General features: G+C 38.9%; 1 protein-coding gene across 8 annotated transcripts in view; it reads right to left on the bottom strand.

Annotated features, from left to right (window-relative positions):
- Positions 1-23,083, bottom strand: part of DCLK1 (doublecortin like kinase 1) — a gene marked incomplete at both ends in the record, with an annotated part of 315,030 nt that overhangs the window by 2,920 nt on the left and 289,027 nt on the right. For 4 of the 8 annotated variants that reach the window (XM_084235618.1, XM_084235619.1, XM_084235620.1 and 1 more), the window contains one exon: positions 15,303-15,416. In XM_084235618.1, the coding sequence (XP_084091744.1) occupies positions 15,303-15,416 (114 nt within the window). Of the gene's footprint in view, positions 1-10,145; positions 10,368-15,302; positions 15,417-23,083 lie in introns of those variants that run through there. The other 4 variants (XM_084235621.1, XM_084235623.1, XM_084235624.1 and 1 more) reach the window with 2 other exon arrangements.

Here is a 23,083-nt window from a genome sequence, read left to right as displayed (position 1 = left end):
GAAATGCAGCCATTGCACTCCAGTAGTTCACTCCTTTTGCACCCCAGTGAGTGAGCTGGGCAGACAGCACTGATCATGGGCAGCAATAAAGGCCCAAAGCACAGGGCTTTCCCATGCTGAGGACCTGAGAAACCTCTCTCCGGGACCGCAAGCTGGGGTCCACTGTGAGGATACTCCCATTCTGGGGCTGTAAACTCCTAGGGAGACCTGGGCCTGGTGGCAGGAAAGCAGGTTTCTGCCCACCCAGGGTCTTGAAATAATCTCAGAGCGCTCCCAATGGACTTGAGCTCAAAGAAGCCCCAGAGTCCTTTCTTCCCTGGTCTTCCGATCTCTGGGCTAGCTGCTGCACAGACTGCGGTTCTTTTTAGGAACTTCTTCCCCACGTTCTCATGAAATCTAGTACAGCCTTCACTGTACACCCTGTCTACACCGTATGTGAGGAAGGCATCATTTTTTCTTGCCATGCTGTGGATTCTTTGGAGGGCAAGATCAGGCCTTGCACATCCTCTCTGTGTTCGCCACAGCTCACAGCACACGATAGATACTGGATTTTGAAATATGGGAAAGTACAACAGAGGTCACGTTATTTCCCTCTTGAGCACCCAACCCCTGGGACAGCCTTCACACAACTGACAGGTCAATTATCCCCAGGTCCTATTTATTTACAATTACTCATGAAGTCCAATTCCTGGTCTTAGCATTCACAATGTGCTTACAATAAAAATTTTCCAGTGCCTAGTTCCTATGATTATCCAAAATGATCCTATGACAACACCAGACTCATTGTTAGTACTGTTAGCGAACATTTGAATTCCTTGCACAGTGTGTATTCACTTGAGTTTATAGTTAACCTCAGTTTCCCTTAGACATTCCCTGCTCCTGTACTATGTGGTTCCAGGGAAGAGGACCACACCCCCATCTCTGAGAGTTGTGTGGGGTTCAGCTCATACCCAGAGCAAGGCTGAGCTTATTGCATTCCCCATAACCACAGCTGGTTCAAGAACAGTTCTGACCCAGTTACTAGACACGCGGAGCCTCTGCTGGGACTTGCATATTTACAGTGAATCCTCCTTTTGACCGAATGAGAGACTTGGAGCTGCATCCCACATCCTGTGAAGCTGCAGACTAAAGCCAACACAGCGAGTCAGAGTAGAGGATTGGGAAGAAATCATACCCTGAGTGCTTAATCCATCCACTGGTGAAGACAGACTCAACCTTACTGCTTTTCTGATAACATAAAATAACAAATTTCCTTTTTGCTTAATGAGTTTGGTTTGGGTTTTCTTCCTGTGCAGTCAAAACAGTCTACCTAACATATCTCGAAATGGACCCTAGCTATTATTCTCACCTCTGTATCTTGGCTCAAGGCTCACCAACCTGAAATTTCTTCTCTTCTTCTCTGCCCAAGCAAATTGACCTACTTTCCAAGGTTTAATCAAATTTCAACTTTTTTTTTGTTCTTTCAAATTCCTTTCTTCTTTCTTTCTTTCTAAATTTCTCAATCAAGTTCCTCAACTAAATTTTTGGTGCTTATTGCCTGTTGACTTCCTCTTTTCTGTGCCTATTTCCTGGATATCATGCAAACTCCTCTATGATAGAATCTAAAGCTATTTTTTTTTCCATTTTCCAAAATGCCTTGCAGACTGTGGATCATATACACGTATTAGGGATGCATTACATATCTTTAATTAATACAGAATTAATTTTAAAAGACTATGTACTTTCTGAAACAAAAAATAGAGCCTAAAGCAACTCTATAATCCAAAAGAAGAAGTTAGAAGTATTATAATCAATACTTAAGAATATGATTTATGTTTCACATATGACCAGATGCTTACATCCGATAAACTTAGTGTTTTTCTAGACTCATAAACTTATTTACTCAACAATCATTTATTGTAGTTCAATTTCTTATCCTAGTAAGCATTGTCATATATGATAACTTTAGAATTTTTAATTGTGGTTATAAAATTAACCTGCCTCTTAACATGCGCAGTTAAAATTTTACAGTAGAATTCTGGAGGGCCTGTATATACTTCAGGACAGACAGATTCAGCAAGGAAAAAGAACAATATGCCAACACATAATTTTAAAAAGTATCACAATAAAAAAAAAAAAAACCTGATAATTTTTGCCAACCTCCATTCATTCAAAAAATATATTTTCTTTTGAAGTGCTACATTACAAATTTAAATTCCAGACCTTTTCTACTATTTCTGAAAGACTACTCAACTCTTCATCCATCACAGAAAATCCCCAGATATCAAGCAAATAGGTCTCTCCATCTTATTGCCTATCTTTGTAAGGCAAAGTTGTTCTGAGGTTTAGACTTGATGTTCTGTTCAAATTTAAGACTTCCTAATGGATTAATATTTTATTAGTTATTTTACTCATGGTTTGTGGCTTTGTTGGAACTGACAAGAATGAACTTGCAGTAGAATTCCCAAGTGTTTCCTCAGTAAGTTATCACTTCATTAAGGTCTCATAAGAAAATCTGAAGCATGCATTATCACATTTTGGTGCTAATTATCACAGGTTAGAGGTGAGCAAAAAAAATCTCTTGAGATTCTGGAGTTGACCAGTAGTAGTAACCTATTGGTTACTACTGACTCAGTTACTTAAAATATGTACCCAATAACGACTGTTGTTATGTGCGCTGGGCTAGAGGTAAATAAGAATGTAATGGGGATCCTGGTATAAAGAACGGAGAGGTGACCACAGAAAAATGGTATAGAGAAACTGGTATAAATCTGTCCTGCACAAAAGCAACACAGCATATTCCCATCTCTGACTTTAAGCCATTGGTTATCACAGTATCCTTAGGGGTCACTAGATCAAGTGTGAAAATTGAGGAATGGTAAAATAATGTCAGTTTCCTTAGTAACTCAGGTGGCTACACATGGTAGTTGTAATTCTTAGAGAAATGTGTATCTATCATGTGTTGTGCTTGCCATAGTACCGGGCAAACATATGAAAGACAGTACTTGCCTAATATCAAGGAAATTTGCTTCAACAAATACATGCATTGAATGAATTTGACCAGTTTCTATTACAAGGAAATGACACTATCCTCCACATAGTAGTATTCAGCTATTTTAAATCCTTATTGTTATGACATTAACTTTACAAATCAGCAAAAATTTGTAGGACATGTGCATCTGCGCAAAGATGAAGGGAAAATACAGTAAGGAGGAGGAAGGTCAGGGATGAATCAGGACTATGAATTACAGCATTATCTTTGTTTTTGCCAGTCTTAGTTGCCCACATCACTGTAATGTACCTGTCTGGTAGCTTCAGCTTAATCCCTTTAGAAGCAGCAATAAGGGGAGTCAGCAGAACTAGCTTTTTATCCTAGCTTAGCTAATTATGTGACCTTGGACATGTTTCCTAATACGTTAGGCCCCAATTTCCCAGTCCACAGACGGATGAGGGAGGGGGCCACAGTGCATGATCCCTAGGGAAACGCTCACCTATGAAATACTATGAATATGCTTATTATCACCATCAATCTACTATAATGGGTTATGTTTTTCTCTTAGCAAATAATAGGCCTTACAGTCTATGGATCAAAAATATTTCTGTTCTGTAATATATGCAGCACTGCAAGAGATGTACCTCATTTTAGTTGTGAGGCAATGCTTTCTGTCATGGCAGTAATTATTGGATTTAAGTAACTACATTTTTCAGAGGCAAATGTTGACTGCTTTTCCTTTTTTGCTTTTCTTAATTTATTGCAAGCCATCACAAATAGTCTTCATTTCATTAATAAAAGAACATTATTGTGCATTTTGCCTTTTAGCCCATCCATTATTCATACTACCTAGGAGACTGAGCCGGGGATGCAGCTGTTAGGGCATTAATCTCAGGAACCTTTTCCTTTGCTCGCCCTCACTCTGTGGGGACTGAGTTACGATTTGCTTGCCACTTTGGAAATGTTTTGCCTGCTAGTAAAATTAAACTGACAAATCGATTGAAATATCCACTCGCCTCATTTTATTTGGCTTACTGTCATGCTTTTTAAGGTTTCTGCTTTGTTTTGCTTTGGTAAGCTTTTGAGGTCTCGCCAGGAACTACAAAGTATCTGGTTATATGACATGGTGTTTCCCTAAAGTGAAGATAACCATTTACATGGCAAAGGAGGCCTACTGGAATGAAACTGAGCAGCTTTCCAAGCTACTTTCTGGGTGTGACCCTCTTAAATATTCTTCCCCTGGATAGACCTGCCCAGGTTCCCAACACTACTTAAATTCACGCTCACCCTGCTGATACAGTTCTTAAGTAGAATCCCAAGAGGCCCAACTCTGCAATGGATTTCTGGTGGCCTCCCATCCAAGGGTTAAAATCATAGTTACGGAGTGGGGGTTAATCTTGACTTCTAGCTAGCAAAATACATGTGTGTCTTCTGCCCTACAGTCCCTGAGTTTCTTCTAGTAGAAGCAAAGCTGAGCTGTAGTGCTGTTCTCCTTCATCGTAGGAGTAACTTAAAGAAAAACCACAAGTTTATCTTAAGAAAATCTATGAAAATTTCAAATTCATTTATCAGTTAAGTTAGAGGGTTTTTATTACAAAGCTATTTTATTACAAAGCTATTTTTTGACATTGCAAAAGACTTATTCTTGGGTTGTTATAAACGGATGCTATCCTGGAACGACTTGTATGTGATTTGATTGTCACATGTTTTAATGTGCCCCAACTCTTCAAATACACATTCATTTTAAAAAATCAAGGTCCTCTATATTAATGGTCCCTTCATTGGAAGGTCCAATCATTTATTCATCATTCTAAGAGGTGCTAGGCATCATCCTTGGCAATGGAGCCACAGTTAATAAGCCTAATCCCTGTCTGGATGCAATTTGCATTCTTGTAGGTGTTGCCTTTAAATGTAAACACATTCCACTACCTCTCCCTTCCCCATAACACAGCCCCACCTTCATGAACAGGGATTGAAATTTTTTCTGTAAAGGTCAAATATTTAATACTTTAGGCTTTCCAAGTCATACAGTTCTCTGGCACAACTACTTGATGCTGCTTCTATTATGTTGCCTGTAGGCACGGGCAGTTTATAAATGAATGGGTGTGGCTGTGTATCTATAAAACAGTATCTAAAGCAGGCAATGGGTTGGCCCATTGCTTGTAATTTGCCTTTACTTGCCCTAGAAGATAACATTTTAAATTCATACTTGAGCCTCCTTGGTGGCGCAAGGGGTTAAGCACAGCACTGTGAAACTATCCCCAGCCTCTGCAACATGAGTTTGATCCCTGGCCGGCCAGGGAGCTACCCACATGGCGCAGCAGACCTCGCCTATCTTGCCCGCTGCTCCCCTCAGCAGTGTATTTCAGTCAGTCTGCCTGTTCTGTTCCCCATTCTGTCTCTGGTGAATCCTCTCATCCCCTGCACCTCTGGCCTGTACCCCAGTTCTTGTATGCATAAATAAATAAATCTTAAAAAAAATAAATTTATATTTCATCAAGATTTTGAACTATAGACTACTATAAGTAAAATTTAATGCCAGAATTGCTCAGCATATTCCAACCACAGCATCAAAAATTTTCATGCTTCTATTTAATGACAAATACTTTGATCTAGAGGAAGATCAGGTTTTTTTTTAGGAAAATCTGCCTCTAGCTTGGGACAAATGATTTTCTCTTGGAAGGGAGGGAATCCCTGTGATGTATCTTTTCTGAGTTCCTCATTTGGGCTGAGATTTGGGAAGGCATTTGTGCACCGGCAGCTCATTTAGTTCTTACTAAATGAGGATTGGAAGGTTGATAATACTCTTTTTATTTTTATAGATGGAGAAATTGAAAGTCAGAGAGAGAACATGTGACTTGCCCAGGTCATACTGCAGGAAGTAGGACAGAATGAACCCAAACTCTGGGCTTCCCGACTCCAAAGGCATAAACTTCCTGTGCACTGTACTGCTAATCCTAAATCCAGTTCACTTTTTCTCAATATTTAGACTTTTTAGCTCCTCAAAGTGTCATGTGTCTGACAAGTATTTGAAAATTGTTTGACTTCAGCATATTGACATTTACAGTCCTCATAGAATACAGCGTGTCTGTACTTAGGATGAAGTTTTTATGATGCATTCTTCCCTAACCATATCAGTGAACAACTCTGGGGAACATTTGGAATCAAAGTGTGTCAGGAACAAATATGTAGAAAAGAGTGTAGATGTTTCCTTTTCAGATTCTGAAAGAAGGTCAAAATAAATTTATATCACACAATTTTGATCAATGAACAATTCTCAAGAATCTCTGGTTAATGTATAAAATCTCAGTTCAATTTATACCCAATCAGTAAGTCATGCAATGCCATGGCAATTTCTTATTTCTAACAACTAATCTGTTAAATTTTAATGCATTTATTATATGGTAAATGTATATTATTGAAATCCTCCCTTCCAAGGCCTCTGAAATTAAAACCCAGCCAAAGAAAATCTCAAACCGTGAGCAATCTTTTGCTTGGTAAAACGTAACACAGGTGTTGCACTCCTGTGTGTCTTGTCTTCTAATGGCCATTTATGGAACTATAATAAGAGGTGCTGTCCACCTTTTGAGCCTCTTGGCCTAATAACTCACTGTTTGGCATCAAGATACAGCTGCAAAACCCAGGGCTATCATTTCCGGGTACTTTTTTCTACCTAATCACAGGTTGGGTGGGTTCGATATTTAAATCTGTGCCTTTTCTATGGTGAACCTTTCTTTTATAGAGGGAGCCTCAGAGACTAGAGCAGAAGCATCTCCTTGACTTTCTGGCACTGCTCTGACTGACACTCATCAGAGGGTGCTTTCTCCAGCGGCTGCGCAAGGTCAAAGCAACTTGTATAGAGACAACCTTGCAACTTGCAAGGTGCATTTGCAACTTGCAGTGCCTTGCAACTTGTGGCATGCATTTGGTGGCTGGCTGAGGCTGGCCTTGTAGCCCTTCTCACCCACCACCCACGCTAGGGTTCCTCTCTGGCTTACACAGGAACTGTTCTTTCAAACCTGCGCTGAGAAAGTCTCATTTAACTAACCCCTTTCCTTTTAACAACCAAGCATGACAATATTTAATAGCCTTGCAAAGACTGTGCACGGCTGCCACAGCTCTGCCTCATTACTCACTGCTTCAGGATGGTGCTCGAGCCCTATATGCACATTTTAGTCACGTCGTGCCTGGGAACTCAACCCCCCTTTGTCCTAGTTCACCGCTATGTTTTATCTTATTTAGCATTTTTAGCTTCTGTCTTGTTTTGATATTTGTTTTATTTAATCGGGTTACCCTGCTCTGGCTGTCACCTTGTTCTGCATGCAGAAGTTGCAGGAATTCTAATCCATGTGTTGTTGGCCATAGCACCTGCCACTGTGACAGCTTCACTGGAAAAAGGCCTCACTCTGGAACCACATCCCCTTTGGATAAAGGTCATATTTCTTGGGAGGGGAAAATGGAACGGGATGTGAATGTTTTTCAGTGGCTTGCAGTAGGGTGCCAGGGAGCAGAATGGCCTCGGCACCTCATTCCTGGAAGAGGGTCCCTCACTAGACCCCCGCACCCCCTGGACTGGGTGACAGGAGCAAAGTCTCCTGAATAAATGGGCCAAACAAGTGGCTGTTCTCCTGGCTCCAGCTCTGTTAAACAACTGCTTATGAAGAAGCATGAAGAAAAGAAAGAGCAAAAAGGAACCTGCCCCCACTTCTTTGCTACCACCAAAAAGCTTATTACGAGGGGCACACCAATTCTGGGCACCCCAAAGAGATGCTTTTTCCTGTTGATGCCCTGATGTGATCTGCTTTACAAAAAGCGAGCGTGACTCCCAAGTGTTCCGCTTGGAGTAGTGAAAACAGCCACGAGCACTTGTAAACACAGCAATCGGGAGCGGGACATTTGCCTGTAATGATTGTTTATGTTAGAAAGTTGGCTGCCACCGTGGTTAGACAAATGCTCCCACTTCTGTGGAGATAAAAGGCAAGCATTTGCAATCAGGGAGGAGAGTGTGTTCGTTCCGGGGCTAAATGGCATTATAAAACTTCCTAATTAAGCATATATGCCGATGAGTTTTTAGCATCATTTCTCCAATTTAGCTTTACATACTGGGTGCGCTGTTTAGTGCGGCATTAACTATAAACATTGTTGTTACTGCCCCCAGCTGGAAAACAGAACAGTTTATGTGTGGAAGAAAAAAGAGATTATCTCCCATCTGCTCCTGCCCATTATTCAGGGATGTGTCATTTTGCCTGCTGATGGGAAGCATCGCTAGGATTTAGTCAAATGGCCTTTTTATACGTGGATCCATTATTAATTATGGTGTTTACTTGTGTTTTGCTCCCACCCTTATCTCTCAAATTTAGTCATGTAATCTTCAAGCAATTTTAGAAATTGGATTAATTTATACGTATAATTTTTGCTATATAAAAATGTACAGCTGTAATTGGACATATTTGATGACCATTTTAAATTGTATATCAACTGTACTCATACATGTTTGGTTAATATGCCTGAGGTGAGGAGATGTACAATTAAAAAGGATGGTGAACGGTGTGATTCAATTTATATAAAGTACAAAACCAGGCAAAGCTAATTAATGTGGATAGACTCTGGGTCAGTGTTTACCCTTGGGGCTATCTGACCCACTGGAAAAGTCCTGGGTGGGAGGGGCAGGAGTTCCTGGGGTGCTAGAAGCATTCTGGGCCTGGCCTGGGTGCTGCTTATACGGGTGTGTTGTTTGTGAAAATCCCTTGAGCTAGTTCATGCTTCTGAGTGTATCCTAGCTTTCTTCAGTAAAAAGTAAAATACAGGCGCTTCATCTTCTACATAAAAGGTAAAAAGAATAGCCACAGAAGCAAATATGATTAATTTGCTTCCCCAAGAAGGTTAAAAATAAAATATTAAGTCCTTTCTGCATCTATAAAGCTAATTTTCTTTGGTTAAAGACAAAAAGTTGATATGTGTTCTCTGTGTGCATATCAGTCTAGAAAACACAAATAGCCTTCTAGGAAAGCTTTTTGTGACTTGAAAGTATTTTGTTGAAGTTGAAATGTTTTCATGATTTAAACAGATTTGGAAATGGTCATGATTTTAGCGTATTTGGATAATTTGTCAAAATGTGGTTTTTCTGCTTTCCTAAATCCTTTGTTTCCAGTGGCTACTTATAGAAAAACAAATCAGGAGTATAAAAGGGGGTTAAAATTATATATATGTAATATGTGTATTATAGATATACAACATATTTAAAAATATTTTAAATATATATACATTTCTTTCTTTGGTAAAACTTAGTCTAAGCCATGAAACAGCAGGCAGTAATTCTTACTGCAGATAGGTTCCATCATTAGGAGGGAACACATATTAAAAAAAGAGTGGATTTTTTCGTAGTAACACTAAGATGTGGAACTTTACCTGGAGACCACTTCAGAAACATTAAGACGGAGGAGAAAAGTTCCCTAGGGCTTCTCAGAGTGCATTTTCCAAATCATCAAAAACCATCCTGCGTGTGGATAACTTAAAGAGACACAAACCATGCCCCTGGAAGGAAATGCCAGGGCAGTTGACTGGAATAGAAAACGATTGGATAGAATTCTTAACCCAGTTAAATAAAATCAATACCTCCCATAGTCCCTTTTGCTTGCGCAGATAAGCCAGCTAAGTCATCTGACAGTTACAAAATATTGAAAAATAAATTCATGCAATAGCTAGTACATAAAAGGATTGGGGAGGGGCGGGAAGGGAGAGGAGAAAGGTAACAATAAAACAAAAACCAAACAAAACAAAAAGGTGAAGAATTTGAAAACACAAGCTTACCAACACAGACAATGCATTCTATAGCTCATTGTACTCGGAGGAGCTTCTACTACTAACGTGTAAATGCATTGTTTCATCCATCTAATAAGGTCAAGGTCGGGCTTGATGACTTTAAAATGACAGTATATACTTCTATAGAACATATACTAAGGTACTATTCTTCTTCCATTTGATAAGGGACAGAAGAGCACTAGAAATCATTGTTTTAATTAGAGACATCAGGAAAATGCTTTGGCATTAACACTAAATATACTGTCCTTTTAACTGTAGGGAAAATTAATACTGAGCATGTGCAATGGAAAGAAAGCTGGCAAATGTCAGTGTGAATAATGGGTGAAAAAAAGGAATGAGGGGGAGTGGCATCTCAATCAAGATTAAAATGAAACTGATAAAGCAGCATATGGACTGGATAACAAATCAAAAGCATGTTTATCCACTGAAGGAACTGGTTAATGGAGACTGCCAGCACGTTGCCATGGAAACACTGACTGTTGAGCTGCACCATCTCATACCTTATCCAATACATTCCTGGTTGTTGGTAGTAGTCCAAAGACCCTGATCTCTTGATGGTAAACCCGTGGTCCAGCTGAGCAGAGAGAAATGGGGGCAACTCAGTGGATCGACATTGTGCTAAAGAATTAAGACTCCAGACCAAGCTGTTCTTCATTGACTATCTAAGTATATAGAATTACGATGCCTCTCTGCAGGGTGACTAGCTAATATCCTAAATCTGCACATTGAAAATAAAAAAGCAAGAAAAGACACCGATTCCTCATGAATCTCAGAGGCCAATTTGTTAGAACAGATCTAATTTGTCAAACAAGTTTTTGAATGCATATTTAATAATGTCCTCTCAATTTCAAAAGATAGAAACACCTCTTCATTGGCTAGAGAATGGAAAATAGTTGACATTTAATTAAAGCACTGAAATCAGCTTTTGCCACCAAAGAGAAAGCAGATTGGATCTCCCTCCAAAATATTACCCCATCAGACTTAAATTTGAGGACTTTATAAATATGAAATCAAAGATGAAAAGGATCAGGTTTTGAACCCCTGTAAATCGTAGCAATTTGGATTTCTTTCCTTAAGAATTCATCTTCAAAAGCAGAGCTACTCTTAAAGGTGAATCTTAATTACATTTCTGAACTAAAAATATTTAGCACAAAACAGTAAATGTTCTCTATGAAAATACAGAAAATAAAATGAAGTTTTCACTCTATATTAAAAATGCATATGTACAATTAATGCTTACGAGTAACAAAAGGTACAGTAAATAGAAGATAAGTTCTCAAAGTTATTCATACTCTTATAATACCTAAGACTTTAGCTACTTCGGAATAAAAGAGTCAACCCTCAAATTTGAAAAACAACAATCATGCTGTGTGCCCACTCCCCTGTTCTGCCCATGACAGGATGCAACCTGCACACTTTTCTTTACAGAGAGGTTCACGAGTGCTTTCAAGTGTGGTGCTGGTGCGATGCTAATGACAGTTTCCACTTCTAAATTCACAAAGGCATTTCAAAAACATACTGCGGCACCCGGCATCTTAACTAAAAACCACTCAGAGGATTTGGTATTCAGATTATAAACTGGGCTATTCCACTGTTCATGGAACAGCAATGTGAGATTTTAATCTTTAAAAAAACCCGTACATTTCATTTTATTTAGGAAAAAAACATCAAAGTATATTTGTCGTTAGGAAGACCTAGGCATCTGTTTCAGTCCATGAAAATGGTTACTAAGTAAATTAGTTCTCTACTGCCACCTACAGGCGAAGGGTCCCATGACATTGCATTCGGGATGCCCTAGCGCCAAGGACTTTAGAACTAAGCTTCCCAGTATCACAATTATTTGCACACTGATTAGTATGGATTTGTTCAATTAGACTGAAATGTTCTATTTGCATGAACAAAATGCAAAATAAGGACTTTAAAGCATTAGGAAAATTACTGGTTAAAATAATAAACAGCATTAAATGAGGAAAAATAAATTGGAACTGACATCTTAGTCATCGGTTCTTCATCAAACTGAGCAAATCTAATAATGCCTCCCTCCCCTCCCTCAGCTCTCAAGAAGTCCACCGTTAAAATGTCATCTCTAATTCCATTTTATGTCTGTAAATTGCATTTTAATAACCTTTTGTTTCCCTTTCTCTGTTCTGTTCTGTTTTGTTTTCATAATTCTCCAACTACTGGGAAAGGTAGCAGAGGGACAATGGACTCTTTCTGAGAGGTAGAATGTTGAAGCTGTAAGGACAGCAATGGGTTTCCTAATCACATGGCCTGATCTTGATGTCGGGACACCTTTCCTCCTTTTATCGGAGCAAAAGGGCCCCTGTGAGCCTCCAGCTGGTAACTCTTAAAACATTCATATAAAGTTACCATTTACCCTTTCTTTGGTCTTAATAACGTAAAAGGCGGGAAACAGAGAAGAAAAAATGACAACACCAACAAAAAAACCCCATTAAGATTCAGAACCATGAGTGCATGTTTAGCCATGCTCATGTCATAAATTACACCTGTGACTGTGACTTGTCTGTCTGTTGTGACAATGCTCTTTTATCTTGTCACTCTAAGAAAGAAAAGGTGTCATGAATTGCTTGCATCTTTGATCTCCAGTAAGTAAAGACCAATGATTTAATTGCTGATATTCTGGAAAAAAATTATCTGATTGATATTTCATTATAAACAGTGCTTTTTTTAAAAAAAAATTCACAAGCATATATAACTTACAAAAAAATCAATCCTCTGATAGAGGTATCTTAAAATAATCTACATTATTTTATAGGCTCTTTGAGTGCGTACTTGTCTATGGGAAAATCTGTCTGAATTAAATTTATGCTGAAATCAGTTTTTTCTTTATCAAATACAAGTCATTACAGTATTAGATTAATTACAGCAATGTGGTCATGTGGGTGAATTAATAATTCTGTTGCATCATTAAATTGTCAAATGGCCTTTACAGAATACATCTTATGAAGCATGTGCCTTCACCAACCACTTAACAACAGAATATCATTCTTTGCAGTCATTTTTCAATTTGAGATGAAATATTATTTAATGCCGGGCCGCCTTTTTCTTGTGATAGTCCCCCGAGATTTACACTTAGTACTTTAGGAATGGGAACAATGTTATGGCATATACACTGACTTATCTGGTGCTGTTCTGAAATTTCATAGCAAAGATGGCCAACCTGGCTGGTTTCTAATCCCAGCTCCAGCCTCTACTGGTCACCTCCTACAAAGTCTTAAGAAGGGTGTGGGCATTTATGAGGAAAAATGTTCTGGAGAAGATGCAAAGTGCACACAATACGGAAGGCCAGTTTTGCTGAAACAACTCCTGATTTTTATAGCAATATTTTCCTTCATGCTTAAAGTATTCAGAATAGTAGTTAACACGTGAATTGTTCCTTAGAGTTGCCAAGGCATTTTTCCAGATATTTCTCAAATAGCCAATTATTTTGAGTCACAGCAATCTGACAGAACATTTTAAAGTTTCATAGTGGATAAAGATTACAGCATTCTACAACCCATTTTATAACTTATAAGTATAGTACCAGTTTGTAGAGTTTCCATGGAAACATGTCAGTGATGGACTGAGAAACTGATATTCAACTGCATTCAAATGGTCCATCAAGATATTTAAACAAACAGAAAAAAGAATGAATCTTTGATCTTGAGATTCTAACCGGAGGTGTTGGAGGTCTACTTAGAAATTTTAATTAACTATATGGATTAGGCTTCAGAATTTATCAAGTTGGATTACAGTTGTTTTCCCCTCGAATCTATATTGTCTGCTCATTGGAAAATTGTGCTGAAGTTCTGCCTTTAGTCATAAGACTCCCAGAATACTGTGAACAAACCATTATCGAGCAACTATGGCAAACTTAACCAAAGACTAATCAAAATAAAAGACCAGGGAAAACAAAAGCAAAAACAAATGACAGGAGTGGAAAAGCACCCCTTCTAGCAGCTGTAAGCTGTCAGCAGGAGCAGAAAGCAGCCCTTTCATGGACAAGCGTGCTGGCAGTCGATTCCAAAGAAAATTGTGGAGGTAGACATTTTGGAATAGACTTATATCTTGAATGAACAATGAAAAGTGAGAGTATAGCATGTCTGGTTTAGTTGAGAATCACCATGAAATTGTTATGTTAAAAAATTACTGACTGAATATTAGCTGATAACAAAGAACACTGACAATCTATGGAAGACATGAAGGACAATATAATTTACGTTGGGTTTTCTTAGAAAGTACTCAAGAGAGAGGACAGAACAACTTGCAAATTTAAATCCTCAGCAGCACCGAGGAGCATCTGAAAGAGTATGCCTCTATGTACACTGCCAGCGTACTCATGAGCTAATTACTTACACTCAAAGAACTCACTGCTGAAAGTGTTCAATCAAAAAAGGTGCAATAATAACAGTTTGAGAAAGAGCACATGCCTTGGTGCCACCTGCAAATTCTGAAAGCTCATAACAAATATTTAGTGACCCAGATCTGGGAATGGTTGTACAGGAAATGTCATTTATATTTAGCTTTTATTGGAGCTCTAGCATGCCCAAAAAAGATAAATGTAAAGCAAGTAAAGATACCCATAGAAATAGTAAAACATCCAGTATTGCTCATAAGTATGAGGTACTGTTTAGTAGCATGAATACTTTGTACAATTCGACACCATTGTGTCAAAGTTCTTTGTTTAGAAAAGAAACAGCTCAAGTGATTTCACATTGAATATGCTGTTAAAATTTACATACTCTGAAAAAAGAGGAAATTATTAAACACTCAAGTAATCTGGGACTTGAATATATTTACTCTAGAATATGACACCAGGAAGTCTGAGGTTTCATTATTTCTCTGCCCAATTTAATCTTTGCCTAGAGCTGCTATCAAATTGCGTGTAGTGTGTGTCTGCATGTATAGAGCAGAAAATGAAAATGCTTGTGCAGCCGCATCAATAAAATGGTAAATGTTGAAAGACTTTCAACTTTAAAAACAGAAATTTCTAAGGAGCACGACATGGTGATTTTCTTTGGGTGTTCACAGCAATTCAATTTCACTGAAATCTTACTGGGTAAGCTTTCTGCCATGCTTTGGCTTTCGTTTAGGTCTCCTGCAAAGATCTATAGTGTTCCAGTCTCTCTCTGCCATGTCTGTCTCTCAGCTTCCCTTCCCTCCCAGCTCCTGGCAAAAGGACACTATAAAGTCTTTTTCTGAGAGTCCAAAAGTTTGCATTGGCACAGAGTCCAGTGTGGGGGAGGTTTTCTGTTTTAAAAATAAATCATGAAATTAATATATACGGCAAGACACCCTGGAGGTGTTGGATAATGATGTGACTCCCAGGGAAATGATCAACGAAAACACTCACACACATAAGCTCCAAACCTCCCTTGGTGCGTTAAATGGCCGAGCTGTCTAAAGAAATGACCCATTCTGCTATCTCTGGGTGGAATCTCCTGAGGATTGCCTGTCTCTTAGGTGGATTGCTTTTAAAAAGTTATAGGTGGATATTTCAGATGCTTACTGCTATGACAGAAACTCCAGCGGCTGTGCTATTCGGTTTGGGGCCTGTGTTGAAATGTTTCTTTATCTTTCCAGCTACTGACAGTTGATGTTCATTTTCTGGGAGGCCGTCATCCTGGGGGAAAAAAATGGGAGAAAAGGAAAAAAAAGTGAGATAAATGCAGCCAAGATCTTCTAGTAACAGGCAGTGATTTTAAAATCTTTGATTTCAGAAATAAACCGATGGATGTCTTCTCACGTAACATCGTGGTTGGAAGTTCTGCCCCACGGTCTCATTCATTTCCATGTCTGCTCTAAAATTAATTTACTGTCATCTGACCCTCAGAGATTTGTCTCTAAATAGAAATTTTAATTTCTGTTTTTGGTTTCTAGTAAAATCTGTTTTAGCCAAGGTTCTAAGGATATGTCAAAGAGCAAGTTAATCCCCCACCTTCTCCTCCATGTCCCCAACCTGAGAATTTATCTTCTTAGCTCATCGTTCAGACCCAAAGCCAAGGTATCTGACAGACCTGGGCTCATGCAAGGCTCCATAAATAAACGTAGGTTGATTCCACAGCTAATCAGTCCACCACATTCTGGAATCCCTGGCAATCTTTCAGACAAGAAGTTCTTCCTTAAGTTTTAAATCCCACTTGCTGCTTTCAAATCATCTTTATTATGACATACTTCACATTTGAGCTCATTTTAACTAAGGCTTCTGCTCTCCACTGGAAGCTTCTCTTCTTTGCTAAATACCATTAGAATAACAATAACCAGAGCAACAAGTATGTGCCACCACTGACTAGTTTGTAATGAAAAGGCTGCACAATCTTTGAAGACAGAGACTGTGTTTTGTTCACTATCGAATCCTCAGGTCCTTAGCACAGTGCTGTATGGTGTATGCTTAATAAGCATTTATGGAATGAATGAATGGATAATAAAGATTTTGTTACTGTCTGATAAAATCAAAATTCCTGGCAAGACTTCAGCATCATTCATCATTCTCCTTGTCTCCATCATTTTGCATGTAATTTCTTGGCTCCACCCAGGACAATAAATTTGCTGCTTTCCAAGCACAACATGCTTGCATTTTTGTATAATCGGGTCTCTCCACATGGAAATTACTACTTCTTCCAGCATTTGGCTATTCATTTATTCAGCCAATATTAAATCCATGTTTAGAGTGCACCAGGCACTATTACAGTAGATAGTGAGGAAGTGTTGGTGAGCACAAACAAGCATGAGACCCTCTAATCCCTTTTTCTTCAAAACGTGGGTCCAAACCACCTATTCCAAAACATTTTAATGACCTTTAAATACATATATACATACATACATACATATGCACTTTTAAAATTCTTTTTTTTTTGCTTATATATCTGAATTCTTGTTCTTTGTACCATATTTTCCATGTCTTCTATAATCTTTAATGTAAGTGTTTGGTCTAGTGCCTACAGTGGATACTCCGTTTATTAGTGGAACAATTATCAAGCGTATAAAGTCATTTCTGAAACCAAACCTGGGGGAAGGAGGTTTTCCAAAGACACAGAGTGAATGCAATAAAAAAATCTGTATCGTGCAAAGAGTCAGAAATGAAGTGCAGGTCAATTAGGGTGACAGTGGGATGATACTTGGGGAAGGAGCAGAGACAGGGATGTATGAAATACCTACTATGTCGGGGCTATTTGGGGGATGGCAAGAAGTGCGAGAAGAAATGGTCTCTCTCATCAGAATCCTTCAGGCTAGCTGGGAAAGTATGCAAAGACCATATTAATAAAACAGGTCATGCTAAGAAAGCACTGTCACAGGCAGCACAGCCTCATGGCTCGGCTAGAAACACTGAAGGATTTCAGAGAAGAGAGGGCTCTTTTTCAGTTGTGCAGTCAGCTCAGACTTCATGAAGACTATGGGATTCCACTCAGTCCTGCATGATGGGTGTTGACTGGCAGAGAACTGGGAAGGGGATGTTTTGTGTGCACAGTTGTGTGACTGGGAAACCACAAGGCAGATGTGTCAACCAATGAATCCACCAGCATATCTCTAGTTAAGTGTTTATGTGGGAGAATAATGACAGGGAAAGCTGAGAGAACAGGAAAGGACTGGTCACAAATGAACACCTAAAAGATTCAGAGATTGAAGCCTTAGTCTCAGCTAGGAATAAAGCTCCATTATCAATGAGATCAAGTTACTTTGCAAAACTGTCTGCCATTCCTTGTGATTATCATCCAAATTTTTTCATCATAGGGTGGGGAAGTGGACACTGTCGTGTCAAAACGTGTGAGTTAAGGGAGGGAAGTCCTTTGCACTTCCTACACTTACATGCTGCTGGTTCTCCCCCAATTCTTCCTTCCAACCAGCTTCTGATCCTGAGACTACAAATATGCACAAGATTTTTTGTTTCTGTTTTTGTCCTAAAGAAAAAAACTCTCTTTCTACTTGCTTCCCGATCAAGTTTTTCAAACTGTTTTATAATCTAAAGTTCAGACAAATCATTTCACCTGAGGTGGCTTGGAAATCTATTAAGAGATGATTAGAAGGGGCTTCCCTGGTGGCACAAGGGGTTAATATGCAGCACTATGAAGCTATCCGCAGCCACTGCAGCACGAGTTCGATCCTTGGCCAGGGGGGTGACCCACATGGCGCAGCAGACCTCTCCTGACTCGCCCTCTGCTGCCCTCAACAGTGTATTTCAGTCAATCTGCCTGTTCTGTTCCCCACTCTGTCTCCTCTGTCTCTGGTGAATCCTCTCACCCCACACATCTTTGGCCTGTACCCCAGCTCCTGTATGCATAAATAAATAAATCTTTTTTTTTTTCTTTAAAAGAGATGATTAGAAGAACACGTATGATCCTGGGGGTGAGGTCAAGTGGGGCACCCACCCCTGCATCAGGTGTCCCCCTTTCATCCAGACAGATGGTCAGGGTTTGCTAGAGATATGATACTAATACTTTTGAGACTTTCATGGGGCCAGGAAAGCAATTAGATGTCAGTACAAGGGAGACTGAGCCATTCAGGGGGCCCAGAGGAGTGTACTTAGAAACTTCCATGTGGTACCCAGTAATATGGGAGCTAGCAACATGATCTATCAAGGCCAGGACTCTTGAATCCTATGTGGAGCAGGCAGTGACAGAAGGCCTGACTTCCACTGGATAAAATGAGCTGCACTGGCCCACAGAGTGGGCCTGTCAAAGGCACAGGCTGTGTCTAAAAGCCTCAGTGTAAATGCAGAGAAAACAATGAGCAGTTACCCAAAGGAGCATCCTCACTTAAATATTGAAGGGTATTCAGCCTTCTCTGCACAATTGGCTTCCTTTTCAGTTCTACACCACTGTCATTTTTGCCAGAAATTTCCCTTTACCTGTCTTCCTTCCACCCCCCAAGATCCCCTCCCCCACTAGTTCTTGAGGTAACAGTTTGTTTTCTCACCATCCTCACGATGGACTTTGTTATCCCTTCCCTGCCCTGTCCTGGTCCTAATCGCCTGTCAAGACTCCTAGCAACTCTTTTAGATGTTGGGGCCTAGGGGGTTCAGGCCTCCAGCTTTAAATTCTAGTGAAAGTTGGAGCTTCCCTTGGGTTATTAGTTCATGTAGAAGCAATGAAAGTAGTGAAACAACCCTTACAAGTTGTCAGAGATGCTTTTGACTTCATAAATCCTAAAACATTTCGGATGGTTTTTTCCAATGCAATAAGGGATTTCAACTAGAGAGCATCACACACACACACACACACACAGAGCACAAGTAGAAAGTATAAAGAACTATATCAATTTTGAAAGCTTTGAACATAATTGGATTAAAAATATAAACAACTGGTTTTGCAGGGACCTAATCTGTACCTGAGTGACATGGATTGTTGATGTAAGCTTTAGCAAACTTACTGTCTTACATTGATAAAGTAAATGAGGCCATTAAAAACAAACATTGTATATTTACATCTTAATCACTGTTATTTGAAATAGATTATAAGTGAAAAATGTGCTGTGAGTTTTAGAACGTGACAAACCTGGCAATGTGTTGCAAAGTCAGAGTATTATTACCATAGGTTCTAGGATGTACTCTCTGGGAGTAGTTTCTGAAGTTTGACAGGAGCTGATTGTGGTTTGAGGTTAGTGCGTTTTGATTTAGAAATTCCCATCCACCACTTGGCAAAGCATTGCAACGGACAAGAACAAAACTAGTTTGCAAAACGGAAAATGAACTTTCACAGCTGTCTGAAGGAGACCAGTTTCCTGGTTCCCATTTCTTTGGTGGAGGTTGGGGAGGAGCTGTGGGAAGGGTGTGGGGGGGTCAGATGTGAGGTCGTTCTGGAGAGTGAACTCCTTTCCTTGAGGAAACCATTCCAGGGGTCACACTTTAGAAAATCCTCTTCCCTTCATGGATTTTTGTCTTTGAATCATGGATCTGTTCTATTCATTGCCAGACTATTATGACTAATATCTGTAAATTTATGAGAAGCACAGTAGTTCTGAGAGGTTTACTATCAGAAGATTTCAAACAATCCCAAGTACATTTGAGTGCTCTTTAACAGCAGTTCCATTTCATATCCCAGTGTGCAGCCCTTCACTCCTGTTAATCACCCCAAGTGTATGCACTTCGTGCAGCATGGGACCCATGACTCTCTTCAGTGCATCCTATGTATATCTGTGTCTGCATTTCACACTGCACTTGAGAAGAGAATATGAAGTAAATGAAGATCTACCTTGGAGAAGAGAGAGGATAAGATGCCCAGATGAAAAAGGGAATTCTATATCATGTATAGTTTTTAATATAGATGACAGATGAATACTTTTATTTATTATTATAGTATTACTCGGGTTCCTGTAATTTCTAACAAATTCTGCCAACACAGTAAGTTGGGTGTTTACATATTTTTGTCTGGATAGGACTGGTTTTTATTAGTGTGGGACATTCTGGTAACTTATCTAGGTTCTTGGATTTTTTTTTTTTTTTCTTTCTCTTGTTCTTTTTGAAGACTTGGCTTACAAGTATCTTTTCAAAGGAGAAGGTAGATGAAATAAGGGAGGGAAAAGAAAATTTAAAGGCCAGGAAGATGATGTAGGAAGTCTTGAATCAGTTAAATAACTGTAGTGGGCTTATTCAAACCAGTCCTTTGCACTAAGACAGAGGTTTTCAAACCTGGTTTCACATTATAATCACCTGGAAGAGTTTAAAAGTCTCAATGGTCAGTTGGCAGAGCAATATCAATTATAATAGAATCTCTAGGGACAAAACTCAGGCATTGGACCTTGTGCTAGAGACTCTACTGAGCTTCCTGCCAGAGATATTGAGTCTCAGTTTTCTCATCAATAAGATCAGGAAAATAATTGGAAGACGAAAAATTTGTAGAATGGCATGCATGCCTAACATAGCAGAAGAATAACATGAGATTAAATAGGTCAACACTTTGAAAGCAAAAATGCAATCACAGTAATATATTTGATATATATTATGTATATGCATACATTATATATATACACTATATATTATATATATATATGTGTGTATGTGTATGTGTGTGTGTGTGTGTGTATATATATATATATCTCATGGTGGAAATAAGAAAATTTTTTTGAAGTCTCAGTTGGGAAAATGACCATATCACTAATGTACATTTGCTATCAGTAAAAGTGTCATTTGGGAGAAAGTGGTTAAATCTTGTCCCGACTCTCTGGAATGATCGAGATCTTTATTGCCAGTCTTAGTCTCATATAATATGTGCCTAAATCTCATTGTTCTCCATTAGATGAGTAATAAGGTAAATAAACTTAGGACAATTCCTGCTGGTATTTTGTAGCTATATTAAAGCAAATGACTGTGATATTATAAAGCTGAAAATGCATGATTTATTGAGATGAAGCTTGAATTACACACACAGGATTGATTTTTAGATGAGGGGGTGTTCCTCTTTAATCAAGCTTCTCATATGTCAACTTCAAACATAGTTTGCCTTTCATCAGCACATAGATGAGAGTGGTTGCCTCAGACTCAAACTCACCATTTATTTATGTACCTAGGAGGTATTAGCACTGAAGACTGTCTTCTCGGGATCATCAAATATATAATCCTCTCTTCATCATCATAGCAAACTAAGAGGCTGATATTACTATCTCCATTTCATAAATAGATTCAAAGGAGTAAAATGACCACCCCAGGTCACACCGTGATGCTGCCTTTATCCCTCTGGCTTGTGGGAACCATCCACTGAGAGACTGAGCTCAAAACTCTTCTGATAACACAGCAGAAAACCAGGACACCAAGAAGTATGGTGGGATTTTCAGCCAGAGAGAAGGAAAAAAAAAAAGTGAACCCAAAGGAAGCTCCTGGAATAAGGTTATCATAAGTGATTTTTGCTCACAATATTATTTGATTTTATTGCCTCATGTTCTCCTCAGTTTCCGAAGAGAATGTCTTCTTAATCCTTAGTTCGAAAAGGTCATCGAACAAGCAGTGAAGAAATGAAAACAAATGAAGTCACAGAAGAGCTCTCTGATGATGCCTCAGTGCCCTCATGATTATTATGATCCTCCCCCCACTTAGGTAGTGTCCTTTGTGCTGATCAGATATTATTTACAAAAGTGAAATGTCTTGTTAAATGGCCTTCCTTTCAAATTCTTAATTTATTTATTTTTGATTGCTTGGTTATGCATTAGTTATACTCACAGACCTCAACATTCAATGCTGAAAGTTTACATGTGTATTTTTTCATTTGTTATTTTGAGACAAAGAAAATAAACATTTTTCTGATTTAGTTAATACTATATAAATGTAATTACAGAAGTTAAGCAATCACTTTATGCATTAAAGTGATTTTAAAAATGTATTTGCTGAAATTAATATATATATTTTTCCCCTTAAAATCTAAGGTCTGTTCAAATTATATAAAGGGCAGTTTTTGGTTTTATAGCTCTAGGTAATTCCTGAAATGTTATCTTTGCTTTTAGAAAGTGTGTTGAGAGAATCTGAGAGGGAAAACTAAAATGACAGTCATATCTGCATTCCAAAGGGGCTGTGGAATAGAATTATGATAGAAGATGGGCCACATGTAAAAATGTGTACAAAATAGATTAAGAAGGGAAAGAGCGATCACTGAGACATGTAGATGCTGCCCTAGAAACAAGAACCACTAAGTTTTTCAAAGGTAACAGCCAGAGTCTTCTTAATTTTGTTTCTTTACCCCACTAAGTGGGATATCATTGATATAAGGCTATTGGTTTTGATTCAGGATAAAGGGTTCTGCTATTTCTAAGAGCCCCTCATATGTATAGATATTTGTTTGCTCTCATGATTCTAGACATATTTGTGAGAAATGTAGAAAATATTCATAGCTTCCTGGAGATCTCCCTCCCAGCTTCCTCTAGCATGGGATTCTGACATCTCCTACAGGAATCTTCCATGGCCCTTCCTTCCCATGACCTCTTTGCATGGAAGCCGGCTGGGGTAGCTGTTCTCCCATTTTGTGGGACTGGTTGTATGCGACAAAAGTACTGCAGAGCAGACTTGGCAGGTAGTGGTCCTCCTGGTGACAATGTATTTGAAAATCTAAAATGACTATTTGCAATGTTCTATTAATTCCTTTCTTCCATGGTTCTTTTTGAAACTTCAAAGGCCCTGTTTCAAATTCAGATTTTCTGGTTTATTCTCTGTGGTCACACTGTCAGTCTTTCCAGGGACAATGTGCAATTTGACAATTTGTGGACCATGGGCTTTTAATTAGCATCAATGAGAACCAAATGCTGCCACCAAGAGAGTCTGCGGCTGGCTTGTGTCTCTTCCACCCCGCACTTCTAAGGGAAAGACACTAT

The sequence above is a fragment of the Talpa europaea genome, assembly GCF_964194135.1.
Source record: "Talpa europaea genome assembly, chromosome: 6".
NCBI lineage: Eukaryota > Metazoa > Chordata > Mammalia > Eulipotyphla > Talpidae > Talpa > Talpa europaea.
Note: the sequence above shows the minus strand (reverse complement) of the source record. Positions and strands in the feature narration are given on the sequence as shown.